This window comes from Linepithema humile, chromosome 6 (genome assembly GCF_040581485.1).
Source record: "Linepithema humile isolate Giens D197 chromosome 6, Lhum_UNIL_v1.0, whole genome shotgun sequence".
In the NCBI taxonomy this organism is placed as follows: domain Eukaryota; kingdom Metazoa; phylum Arthropoda; class Insecta; order Hymenoptera; family Formicidae; genus Linepithema; species Linepithema humile.
In genome coordinates, this window is record NC_090133.1 from 6,438,309 (window position 1) to 6,451,675 (window position 13,367).

At 44.1% G+C, this 13,367-nt stretch overlaps 1 protein-coding gene across 16 annotated transcripts in view; it reads right to left on the minus strand.

The window, feature by feature from the left end:
- The window catches only part of unc-13, a 93,655-nt gene that overhangs the window by 9,096 nt on the left and 71,192 nt on the right, over positions 1-13,367 (minus strand). For 5 of the 16 annotated variants that reach the window (XM_067356498.1, XM_067356497.1, XM_067356494.1 and 2 more), the window contains 11 exons: positions 6,550-6,691; positions 5,754-6,200; positions 5,249-5,399; positions 3,321-4,055; positions 2,996-3,217; positions 2,486-2,935; positions 2,255-2,386; positions 1,888-2,113; positions 1,461-1,610; positions 265-387; positions 31-193 (listed from right to left, as the gene is read on the minus strand). In XM_067356498.1, coding sequence (XP_067212599.1) covers positions 31-193; positions 265-387; positions 1,461-1,610; positions 1,888-2,113; positions 2,255-2,386; positions 2,486-2,935; positions 2,996-3,217; positions 3,321-4,055; positions 5,249-5,399; positions 5,754-6,200; positions 6,550-6,691 — 2,941 coding nt within the window. Of the gene's footprint in view, positions 1-30; positions 194-264; positions 388-1,460; positions 1,611-1,887; positions 2,114-2,254; positions 2,387-2,485; positions 2,936-2,995; positions 3,218-3,320; positions 4,056-5,248; positions 5,400-5,753; positions 6,201-6,549; positions 6,692-12,829; positions 12,937-13,367 lie in introns of all 16 variants that reach the window. The other 11 variants (XM_067356496.1, XM_067356504.1, XM_067356501.1 and 8 more) reach the window with 11 other exon arrangements.

Here is a 13,367-nt window from a genome sequence, read left to right on the forward strand (position 1 = left end):
GATTATGGAAAAGTGTTAGATTTCACTTACAAGTCGAAACTCTCGTTGAATTGTGGCGACCAGTTGTTACTCTTCGACTTCGTCGATTGTTTTCTCTTCTTGCCAGCGAGATGCGGACCGATTAGATTCACCTCAACATACGGTCTGAACATGCCCGTTGCCAGTTGCCATTTCAAATCGTTCGCAGCCACAACTAAAAATGCAATTTTCTTTATGAATTTCTGATTTTATATTAAGTATTTTTATCTAAATCGCGAAAATTACCTTTAACGCGAAAGTTACCTTTGACAGTGACTTTCTGATCTCCCGTTGTCGGATGCGTGAAGAGATCTACTTGAATGCTTACTTCGCCTACCGAACCCTCGTCCGAATTGGAGGTATCTGGAACTTTACAAGTTTGCAATTAAAGTTCACGCTCGAATGCGACAAGCGTATCAAGCTAGAAATGGCAAATCTAGACTACGCGGACTTCGTCTGATTCTATCCGACACTATGATCTGAAACTAAAGCTAATACAGTCTATTTCTCAGTCGCTATTTCTAGAGCAGATTACATGCTCCGATAATAGGCACGCTATTTGTCGGGTATTTGTCGATTTTCATTAGCGTAATTATCAGAGAAGACGAAGTCAGCCACCGCAAAATTTCCATAGCCACACAGAGCGTGTGTTGAGAATTGTAAATTTTCCAGTTTCGTCGGTCCAGCATTGAGAAGCAGAAAAATTATTTTCAAAGTTCGGAGAACTCCGAATAATCATCTCTGTAATGCAGTGCGTGTGATACAAGTGTCCACATGATGCCTCCGTTTGTGAAGCATGATCCATCGATCGATCTGTGAATCCTTCCCTTGGATATTCGCTCCTTGGAAACCTCATTGTAGGAATAAAATGATTTATAGCGCTAGGCAATAATGAGTAATTATGCTACTCGCTCGTAAGAAGATCGTGTGTGGTGACATGGTGGCCAAAGGCAAAGTTTTCTTCACATATGTGTGTATGTGTGTCAAAAGCGTTATCTTGAAAAGAATATGAGACTGAAAGAGGCAATTTGCGGTTCGGTTAAGTTCTCAGTAGTAGCAGCAAGAGTGGCGGCAGTAGCAGCAGCGGCAGTGATAACAGCACAACTTCCTAACACAGCTATCGATTGTCGAGACGTCTTTGGAGCATTCTTTTTTTTTGTGAATAAAAAAAATCATATTAGAATTCAAACTCAAATGCTATCAGATATTATCATTATATTTCTATTTGCAATTATATATAATAATATATTATATATATAATTAATATATATAAAAAATAATATATTGTATATATAATTTCAACATACATAAATATATGTTAAAAGCAAAATAGGGAATAAAAGTGGATATCGAAAGACGTTTCGGCGCAACGATCAGTTCACTACATCCTAAAACTCTCTCCGACACTTCCCGCGACCTTCTAAGGTCTGGTCTGGTGGTACCTTGTCGGCTCTCTCGACGAAGAGAGGGCTTGCTCTGGCGAAGGGGTTCCTCGAGGCTTTCCATACCCTCGGCTCCTTCCCCTTCGTCACCTCTCTCGCTGCTCATCGAGCGCTGACGCTGATGTAGCGTTGACGCGTCGTTCAGCGGCACTGTCCCGACAATTTTTATTACGTCGTAATGTAAGTGTGAAAACGCATACGCCGATATATTCCGATCCTTCGCGCGATGCTTGCGCGAACGGAATGTGTAATGTAATGTGTCGTTAGGACATATCGTTTGTGTCTAACTCTAGCTCTCGGTGTGTGTGTTCCTGAATAATTTCTCTTTCATCGCGTTTCGCGATACAAACAAATACATATATAAAAATAATAGTCGTTATTATTGCGCTTATATACTCGTAATGCGAATGATAAATTTGTAACATACCTTGATTGACTTGTGAGGTGACGAAGGTCTTGATGAGGGTGTCCGTTGTTTGCGTGTACAAACTCAGCGCGTAACGGAGGCTCTGCAGCTCCGGTGATTTTTCCAGGAACGTTTTCTTCAAGCCGTTACCGCCGGCGTGGAAGTACTGCTTGATTGTGTCCAGAGCGACGTCGAGAACAGCGCATTGCTTTGGTGAAAGGTTCTTTTCCACTTCCTTTGAGATATCCTAGGCAAATGAATAGTTAACATAATGCCGAAATGACTGCTCTTATTTTTAATTAATTCACGTGATTTATTTAACTCGAATAATTTATTCCTACTAATTTAATTTTTGTCGGAAAGTTAGTGTGTCTGAATGATTAATCACCATAACACCGCTGAGAGCGTTCTTCACGTCGGGTTTTCCGGCCATGTGGTTCTTAAATAGCTTCGACATATCTTCTATCTTGGCGTTCGCAGCGAGATTCTTGGCATTATCCGTCAGATTTTTAAACATCATCTGCAAAAAGTAAGAATTATAAATTGCAGTAGACATCGTTCAATTTATCAGTCTTTTAAATTTGAAAATTTAGTCGCAACGCGATCACGATCAACATACGCTCTTGTCCGTCATAGGTGGCAAAACGACGGTCTTCTCTAAGATCCTCATCACGATCTTCCACAATTCTTTCAGTAGTCGTTTCAGTACCGTTTTCTCGCACGATTCAGCGTACAGAGATAAGCTGCCGTCGAGCAGAACCATGAGCGGCCTCAAAACATCGTCGGCCTCCGCGGTCACGTTGTTCCTTTGCGGCTGCGACAGAGTCCCCTGGCCTCCGCCTTTGATGGCCAGCAAAAGATCTCCTAGCTCCCTGACGGAGACCGTTATTCGCGGCTCTAAACTGTTCGCAAAAAGTATAGCTAGATCGTCCAGAGCACTGTTGAGTTGCTGTTGCAATTCCTTCAATATGTTCGCCGCATCTTCCTCGAGCTTGTCGCCGCCCATCGACTCGAACATCTTTTCCAGTTGTACCCGAAGCTGCTGGATGTTGTTCATCAGAATGCAGGCCTGCGGAATAGAAAGATATTTAGTTAAGTCACTCGGCGGAAATTCTTCTCCAGTACATACAATTCGCTCCTCCTTCAGATGGCTGGGGAACTCCTTCCTCACGATGTCCGCGTAAGCCACCAGGACCTTGACGATGGTCTTCGCGAATCTCTTCATATACCTCTTCCAGATTTCTGGATCAGGGCACTCGAGCTTTGACACCACGTCGAAGCATTGCGTAAGCTGCGTAAAGACATCGACGACGGAGACGCTGAAGAGCACGTGCTCGCTGCTCTTTTGGAACTGTAAAACGTCGAAGAACGATTAGAGAACGTTACACTGTCGAGAGGAGGGGAAAAAAAACAAACAATATCGAGTAGATGAAGACACGCGGCGCATCACTTACGCCTTCCTTTTTATCTCTACTAAAGGCACCGTGGAGATACTCCAACGAGACGTCGTCGTTCTCGTTGAGCCATTGCATCACGAAGGGTTCGAACCAGGCCGGATATTCCGGCACCGCGCCCTTGTACGGCGGCACGTCCTTCACGTAGTTGGCGTGCAGCCACTTGACCTTGAAGTGCAGATTCATGTAGGCCGAGGACTTGCACAGCCTGTGCTGCTCGTGCTCTTCCAGGGCGTACTTCATGTCCACCGCGAACAGCGACCACATAGTGGCCGCCGACAGCTGGCCGATGTTTAGCTCCTGCGGGAATTGATTCAGCACGGGCGCGTAACTGTTCTTGTCCTCTTCGATCACCGAGACTATCAGGGCGATCAGTTTATGCCAGAAGTCGACCGAGTCCAGCCGCGGCCCGTGATCGTCCGTGTCCCTCTTCGCTTCATTCGGATCCGTTTGGAATTCCCTGTTGTACAGATCGTAACAGTTCTCGAAGAGGAACTGATAGGTCGATCGCAGGCACGCTTTCACGCAGTCTTTGACGACGGTGCTGGCGCGCGGCGGACTCGACAACTCCTGGACTTTCATGCGGAAGAACGTGATGCTCGTCAGCAGGTCCACGGTGCTCTTCAGGTCCATCAGCTTCTCTTGGCTCGAAGCCGGGAAGTTGTTTCTATACATCGACAGGTCGATCCTGAGGGAGTTGTGCAGCTGATCCAGTAGCTTGACGAATTTCTCTTTCTACGAACGAGAAAAATTTATTTAGCCTGTTTCATTTGCTAATCACGATTGCGCTAAGATTTCCTTCTTTTTCGGACAAAAATTACGCTGTCCATCCATAAATCCATATTTTATCTCGAGAGCTTTTTACAAATGCGTGTTCCGCTAAAAGGCTCCTTCATCGAGTTTTTCTCTCGATTCTCAAAGTCTTTTCATCGTGGCGAGTTTTCGCGGCCCGTAAAATTTCCGTAAAATTTCCGTAAAATTTCGCGTAATATTTTTGAAGTAGAATATCATGCATAATTCAGGAATATGAAAAACACACTCTCCTAAACTACAGCCGTAGTTCGACTGGAATTAAGAGATTTGCGAATTTAAAGTATTTGAGAATTCAAATTTTGTGCGAAATTTCGACCCACATATCGTTCGTTGTTTTACGGGAACCGAGAGGATACGTCGATCTGCGTAGAGGAACGTAAAAAGAATTTCCATATTTTCTACGTGGCAGGGAAAAATCCATTTGACCGGCCTTGGCTGCTAGTCAGCTGAAATAGTGGCGAAAGAACGCGGTCGAAGAAAATCTTAATTAAAATCTTAATTAACTAGCGTGTATGCTTTTCTTCTATTTTTTTCCTTCCTTCTAAAAAAATGTGGGTTAAGAAATGAGCAATGAAGTTACTATTATAAATATAGGCACGACCTTGGCCTTTATCCAAACGTAAATTCATAACAGTAATACAGGTTTTTTAGATCCCCGCGTATATTTCCCGTTCAGATTTTGTTGCTCTTTGCAATTTACGGCGAGAAGTCAGATCATTGTTCTCAGAAGAAATCCGTTCTAATCCGCTAAGTGTCCGGAGATTCAGATTTCACTCAAAGCGCCCTCCTCCGGCGCTGCCGGGAGCGTCACTTAATCCCTTTCGAAAGTTTGCAAAGTAATTATTTGAATATCCGCGTCAGCTGATCCCTCACTCGGGATCCACTGAGAGGACGTAATTGATAGAGAGTTGGGCGGTAAGCGCGCAAGTCAACGCGCGATTGTCTAGGATATGAGAAGCAGCGGTGGGATAACGGATAGCGCTGGCTTGGCCAGGAAATTGCGAGGGTATTTCTCACCGGGTCCCAGCATCCGCTATTCCTCACTCTCTTACGTTCCTACCCTACTGCTTGCGTGGTGTACGCGCACGGCGCGACTTTCAACATCCGGCACTCACCCCGAAGTTACTGGCGGCGAATCTATCACTGGCCGACACGGCCGGACTCGCGGTCGTGTGGGCGTAATACGCATTTATGTTCGCCAGGAGGGTCGACATAACAGCCGGCACGCCTGGGCACAGGTACTTAGTTGAGAGGCAGTGGAAGTGCCTGAAAAATATAAGATCGGTCGGCGATATAAAGTTGCGATCGTATTATAAAACAGGTCGTCCTGGTTCAAGTTACAATTTTACCTCAAATGATATTCCCAACTAAATTTCATTCCGAGCAAATTTAAATTCGCTTTTCTATTTTAATTTTAATTTCAATCCCCTTTTAATTTTAGTTTTAATTTAATATAATTCTAATTATAATAATAAGCTTAAAAATTATTTACTTGATATTCGAATTTAGAGTGGAGAAACTATTTTCATAAAGTAGCATAATCGGATTTGTATACTTGAAAAAGTTACAGGGGGATAAGGATAGTCGATTTTCATAGCGAATGTCGTTGACGACACTCACGTCATCGCCTGGTAGATGCTCTCGATGCCGTAGCGCATGGCGAACTCGTCGACGAGCTCCTCGCCGGGAGGATCGAAATAGACCTTCCAGGCGTCGTCGCCCTTCTCCTGAGGCAGCGTCACCATGCCGCCGTTCTCCTCGCACAGGCTGTGGAAGAGATTCTCGTGCAGGCAGGTGTACTGCACGTGATAAGGCGCCACTTTTTCCTCGCCCTTGATTTCGACGCTGATGTGCAGCCGAATAGCGCCGGACACCGCGCTCTTGTCCGTTCTCTTCTCCAGATTGTACCAGACGTCCATCTCACCGCTGAGAGTTCGCACCTCGATAATAGTTTGCCCGAGGAAGTCATCGCTCTCCCTCGTCAACTTCTGCCTCAGCTTCGATTTCAAATCGTTGTCCTCGTCCCACACTCGAACCTTGATCCGGTCGGACGAATTGTGGCACTCGCTGCGAATGGAGATTCGTTTTTAATAACGTTTTCAATAACGTGAATTTTTTTATAATAACTTGTACTCGCGTTACTAAATTAAAATACATTTTTCTCGCAGCATCGAACAATTTATTAATATTATTATTAATATTAATTTAGTAATGAAAATATTGTCATATGCAGCTGACGCATTTAATATCTCAATTCGAAAACATATGCATGGTTCGATGGGCGTAAACATGCGCGAATAAACACGACAATTGACGTCATCTGCTTGTGAAAACGGAGAATGTCGGAGTAAGATTGAGAATGGAGTGAATTACGAATTCCGCGAGCGTACTTGGCAGACTTGTCGAAATTACTTACAAGTAGAACTTCTCGTGCCAGACTGGATTCAGCTCTCGCGGCATGGTCCTCGTGCGCTTCTTCACTTTGCCAACTTGCACCGTCACGTATGGATCAGATGTGCCGCTCTTATCTTTGGCGATTAATCCCTGGGCGCTGATCACTAAGGAACGGGAGAAGAATATGATCAGACGACTGCTTATCGGGCTGAAGTGCCTGAAACGCGCACCACGGCATGGTTTCTGAACGCGAGAGTTTTAATTCGCGAACGCGTAAATTTCTATAATATATCATTTCGCGGTATACATAATGCGATCAGCACCGGACAATAGCGGTCCGAGTGAAAACATTAGGACCAAAGTTCGCCAGCTGGCTAGTATCCAAGAACGCGACTGCGAGGGTTAATCCAATAAAGCTAACAGAATCGGATATCCGTCGGAACATCTGTTTGCACTATTTCGCAAAAAAAAAATATCAACGCTGTAAATTCGCCACTTCCATTTGCAGCCGCACGAACGCGTTACCACGAATTCACGCACACTGAATAATTCCCGAATAGTGATGTCTCTGTTGAATTTTCCTCTCACGCGTAATCGCGAAAAAAAATATAGCGGCAATAAGAGGATCGTGTAGAATCTCGAATTCGCGAATCTCTCGAGGCAGAGCTCGTGACGAAGAGACCGTGATTCGCGTACTTAAAAGCGTCACTACTATCGACAAACGAGTCAGGGATTACGATCTATCCTGGGAATTCTTCGTATCGTTTGGCGGCAAATCGTCGTTCCGAATCGAGACACAGTATCCGTATGATCGGCCATAAACAGCCGTGGTTATGACTTTCGAAACCGAGCCCGCACACGCGAAGTAATAAAATTTTACTGTCCCGCTTCGATTCCGATTTTGGCGACGTATGCGTATTTTATGCACATTCAACGCCGCTGGCGTTAATCCACCATTGCAGATTGGCGGTTTCGCGTTTACGAAAGGTAATTCGTATCATGTTATTGATAAATAAACTGCATTACGTCGGCAATAATCCACAATTGCAAAAATATATTATAGGTATTCTATTTATTATTTTTCGCTAATTTCTAATAATCACCAATTTTTGAGAGAGAAACGAAAATTAATTTGTTTTTCGGCGTGGAAGCATGAGATATGAATTTACGAACCGTTTCGATTTTTCATCATCACCGATATAATTCTTTCAGCGTTCATGGATAATTGACAGCAGGCAATTCGGAGTGAATTTTTTTTTCAAACGTTTCGTATTCATCTATTCGTACGTGCGCCGCGTTCACCGAATGAATAAATATGACTCTGCTTTTTGCGGGAATTTAATTAAAAACAGGTAGTTTGAAAATGTACTGAGTCCCACGAGGGTTTTATCTCGAGGTATTCGAGGAATTGAGAAAAGTCGATGCTCCTATTGTATCTTCTCCATTATTAAACCTCAGCGCTTTTCGCAAACTCTTCAAACTCGCAATTAAAACAATCGACTTTAACTCCGCGTGAAAGAGAAAAAGAATTTGCGGTGGATTTTAATTTTTAGAGAAAAAAGAACGTATATGAGCGCGAATAAGAAATCGATGAATGCAGATGAATTAATTGATATTCATCGCAAGGCGATGTGGGGGGGAGATACTTTTAAGTTTGATTTATCGTTACGTGAGGTCATAAATAATTATACACGTCGTGAAGATGCATGCAAAGGCTCAACATCCATTTGGATCGGACACTTGATATCCATTGTAGGCAGCCATCGTAAAAGCGTGCAGAAGCTCGGCGTGGATCGTGTACATATATCAATAACGTATGTATGTGTATGTGCACACATACATACAGGCATACAAATTCACAAACATTAAAGGAGATATTTGACATAAATAGATATATATGTTATTATATGTATATATGTATATGTATATGTATATATATATATATATATATATATATATATATATATATTAATAACGTGCTCCAATTTTTGGATCGACGGACAGACACACATGCCCATGCTACTAACTCTTTTCGATTCGCACCGCCGATTGCAGTGGGGACGATCGCCGGTGCTTCCTGCCGTCGACGAATGTCGATTTCACCTAATCTCATTAATCATCGAGTCATCGCCACAATCCACTTCGTGTGAGGTGTCAAGAGTCTCGGCGTGTATATGTATTTGTGTGTCTGTGTTGTTGTAATTTGCATAACCAACTGCGTAATACGCCACGGCATAACGTGCGCACTCGCCGTCTGACGTAAACGAACAGCTCTACTTCGTTAATTTGACAAATAATGACGCGCAAAATGTTATCGTATATGCAATAACAATTATTTAATTTGATGCGTCAGTTTTACGCACGTTCAGATTTAAATATCGATTTATGCTATATTGGTTCGTCCGAGTTTGCGCGCGATGCATTTAAGACTGGGAAGGTGTTGTGTAAATCGGCACGCGGCGGAAAACACGCTCGGAATTGAAATCGAGTGCTTTATGGAACTGCGCGCAAACCATTATGAATGTAGCAGATTTATCGAATGTCGAAAACTCCCTGCTGTTAAACGATATGATATATACGAGCAAAGAGTGAATGCGTTATGCACGTTTTATACTGTCACGACGCGCTTTACACAATCCGTTATAAATTGACATTTTGCTAATTCGATATTTTTAAATATTGAAAGCTAGAGTATAATGTATGTCGCGTTGCAACGCGTCGTGTTTTCGCAAAAAAGAAAACGTCGCATCCGCGTTTCGCCGAGTGACCGCGATGCAACGCAAATATCGCAATTATCATCGGTATATCGAACGTATATAATTTCTGGTTCGCGTGTGTACACGATATGAGGTTGATCGTTATCAATGTATATCGATTCTACGTGTTGAGCCACGCGCTCCGCAAACGAGTTCAATCTCGCGCGAACACGCCGCTAATTTAACGCGTAGGTTTTCGCGAGCCGCGAGCTGCATGCATTTTTAATTGATCACACTGCGGCGATGTACACGCCACGTCACGATTAGGCGCACGATTGTTCAGCGGTACTGCGCTTTTTATTATTTCTCTCTCCGCGTCGACGGGAATAACGAATAACACAATTCTTCCCGCGTCTCTCTTATCGACCTTCGGGCGCAATCTGCAGAGAGGGATCTCGGCTATTTTAATTTGCGCCCGGTGAGTCAAGAGATTTGATTACTGGGGCGGAAGAGGAAGTGGCGCCGACTGTTATCCGCGCGCTCCGCCTCTTCCACCGGCACCCTCCGTTTGGTCGCTCATTTCCTTCGATCTCGTATGGCGGCCGCTAAACTTGCGTTGAGAGTGCACGACCGGAATCAGATTACTCTCAAAGTCGTAGAAACGACGTGAAATGAAAAATACGATTCTGTTTACAAAGGCAGATTAAATAATCTGGTCCGGTTTCGACATGTATTTGAACTTTGATCTCTTATTTATTTTATACAGTTTTTTAGTATTTTATATCAGTTAAAACTGTATGCCGCTTGATTTCCCTTATATAAGAGAGGTCCAAATGTACATTTCATTTGCAGATCGATATCGTTACTTCTTTCTCCTCGATATAATTCTTTATCAGAGCAAACGCCATGAGCAGAACGGTCTATCGAACGACCGAACGGATGGTTGACAACGGCGGTCGGCAATTTCTTAGCGAGGTAACTCGACCGGAAATTATCTCAATTTTCTTCCACCTTTTTTTTGATTATTTAAACTCGCTTTCGCCCGAGTATGCGCGTATAAAAGTGCGCGCGGAAAGGAACTCGATGGCAGAAAGAAAAAGGTTTAGAAAGGCGGCAACGACATCTAAAGCAGGCCGTTCTGCCGATTTATTTTTTTACACCGCGTTCTATTTACTTATCTCTGTTTCACGTGGGACAACCGTAACCTCTTTTTTTCATACCTTTGACCTCCTTTTTCCTCTCGCTACTTCCGCCGTTAGCGGCGCACTAGGAAAGCGTCGACCGGATACCTCGGCAGCTTTTGAAAGGCGAAAAAAGTTCCGTCGCAGCCGCACCATGCTCGCTGTTTATCGACTTTCCTCGCCGGAACGGCGTTCCGGCGCGCAAATATCACCTCATCTACCTTTTTCAGCTGATCATAAATAATAAAGTGCCTCTTGGCATTCGTCCGTCTTTCGCATTACGCTAAGTGCACAAAATGCAGTTTACGGTAAATTACGTATGGTTCGTTTAAGATCCATGTATTTCCCCGTATTTGCGTCTAGCAGCTCTTCGTTCGGCTTCGATTAACGCGAAAAAGAGTTGAAATGCGCCGCACAAATTGTCATGTCGTTATTGAAATGTAAAATATACGATCACGGAAGATATGAGATTTTCCTACGTCCAATCAAAATGTTAGGATCGTCTTCTAAAGCCTTTCGACGTGCCTCGGTTATTTAAGAGCTGTCGAGAAAATTTCTCCGCTCGCAAGTCTGGATATTCTCTATCTCGCAGCGGGATGCGCGAATTCCCGCAGTGGGTGTGCAGGGCTGCAGGCACATCTCGACGAGAGACAGCTCCACCATTTGTGGATTTTACTATCGGCGGCAGTTGTGGGAGTGACGAAAGAAAGAAAGTCGAATCCCATCGGACGCTCCTCCGGTTTGTTCGCCTCTTATTCTCTCGCGTTTTCGGCGCGTCTTCGACGTAACGTCTCCGATCGTATTTCGATCGCGCTTCTTATTATTGGCTTAGGATCCGCGTCAATCCGGATTTCCCCGGCATTCTCCGTTGCATTTGCGCATTTGAAATATTAAATGAGAATCGAGCATTATCTTTTGCGATATAAAGCGACGGGATAATATTGTCGGCAATAATTTTTCCGATATTTTTTATTTAATGAAACTTGTTTACCCCATTGTACTTGCTTTATGCAGATAAGAAACGCGTTTTAGTTTTATACGTGCGACGTGGATGAACTGCGGAGGCTGAGCGTAGCTATTACACTTGTCTGTACGTTGAACTATCGATCCCCTCGAGAAGAGAAGCGCCATACATATGCAACTTGCTCCCGCTTGCCATGTCGTTCTCGCTACGATTGCAATTTCAAACGGAGAACTGTAATTTTCTATGACATACGCTACTTGTAATGCTGTAAAGTTAGATACGCTTCAGGCTTATTACTTTTATTGGCATCTGCGTTAGCGGCGGCGGCAATCTGATAAAAATCGAGAGAAATAAAAGTGGCCGGCTACAAACGTAGCTCGTGGTCAAGAAGATTCCAGCTATTTCTGGACGGCACAGATAAGTGACATAATTCACTGACTCTTTATTTATCGACTCGATACTACAATGTCGTTCTAGAAATGCATTCAGGGTAATTTACGAGTTGAGATACATTTAAATCGTTTTCAGCCGGAATGATGTTAAGCTGGAGCACGTTTCGGCCGATCGACGGAACTTTGCAAATTGCTTTAGTTTTCATTGTAACAGCGAGAAACGATGAGGCTTCTCGCTAACAATATATATGTATATATGTATATATATATATATATATATATAAGTTATATATTATATATTGTACAACTTTAATATATTTCTGAACTTGCGGCAATAGTTACGTCAGAGATTCAGGCGCGCCGCTCGATCGATCCTCGGGGTTTGACTTCGTCCACTGGACGAAACGCATCGATCGCGCAGTGTGTGCGAATTCAATGTGTGTGTGTGTATATATGGGTGCGACCGGAATGCATCGAACTCGAACTCGGTACAGCGGCACAGCGCGAAGTGTACTTCATATATCACACGCCGTTGCTTATCATCCCGATGCCCGGCGCTTTGTACCATAGATCTTTCGTGTTTGCACCGAATCGAAAATCGTGCGCACTAAAACACGGTGATTGAGAATCGAGATCCGTGAAAGACTGTGCTTATATAGAAAGCTATATGTGTACGGAGTGCATAATGCCACCGCTGGTGTTCTCGATTACGGATTGCCGGGTGAAGTTGTAGTCGTGTTTCCGGTTCGGTCGGAATTAACTCCAACTTCATCGTTGAATCCGTAAACGGTAGAAAGTTCGCGGACATGATGCATTCTGTATCATCTCAATGATTAGAAAAGTTGCTTTGGTGATTCAGAGTGAGAGAAGAGAGAGTTTCTTTTTTTTATAGAAATGCGTAAGTGGTGATTGTTAAAGTCGTTCGCATAATTTGAGATAAGTTTTCGTGTAATTGTGTGTCTCTCCAAGCGTGTGTGTACGTGAATTATAGAACCGAGTTGCTGGCTTGTTATCGAGATTGTGGTTATTGATCGTTTAAAACGCTCTAAAGGTATCAGTATTGTGTCACCTGTGATGGCGATCTTGCAGGACCACTTGCTGGTACCCTCAAGGACGATCTGCTCGGCCTGCTCGAGGCTGTCTATGTGCGTATCCGGGTCGACTGAAAACGTCGTGCTGAAAAGAAGACAATTCCCTCGTCATCGGATCGTCCTTCGACAACCTCTCGTACTCCCCCTCCTCCCATCGTCATTTCGCGCTCTTAGAGACTGCTCGGAGAAGAGAGTCCTCTCGTGGCGGCGTCTTCGAGGCGTGCCTCCAGGAGGTGTACGTCTTACGGAGGCCACCGAAGGACATGGGATCGTCACGAGGCGCGGGAGATCGTCCGCAATCAATCCAACACCATCCAACAGCAGCGGCGATTGTATTCAGCCCAGCTATAGCTAGCGGCGGTTGTACATTCGCGCAGCCAGGGCAACTAGGATATTTGTCCGGGATTCGCCTATATCTCGTGTGCAAAAGCGAAGCGAGACGCGTGTTTTAAATCCTTAATCCGGAGCGGATCGCTGAAAAAAAAAACTATTTCCTCTCTACGCGGTTTCCTGTAC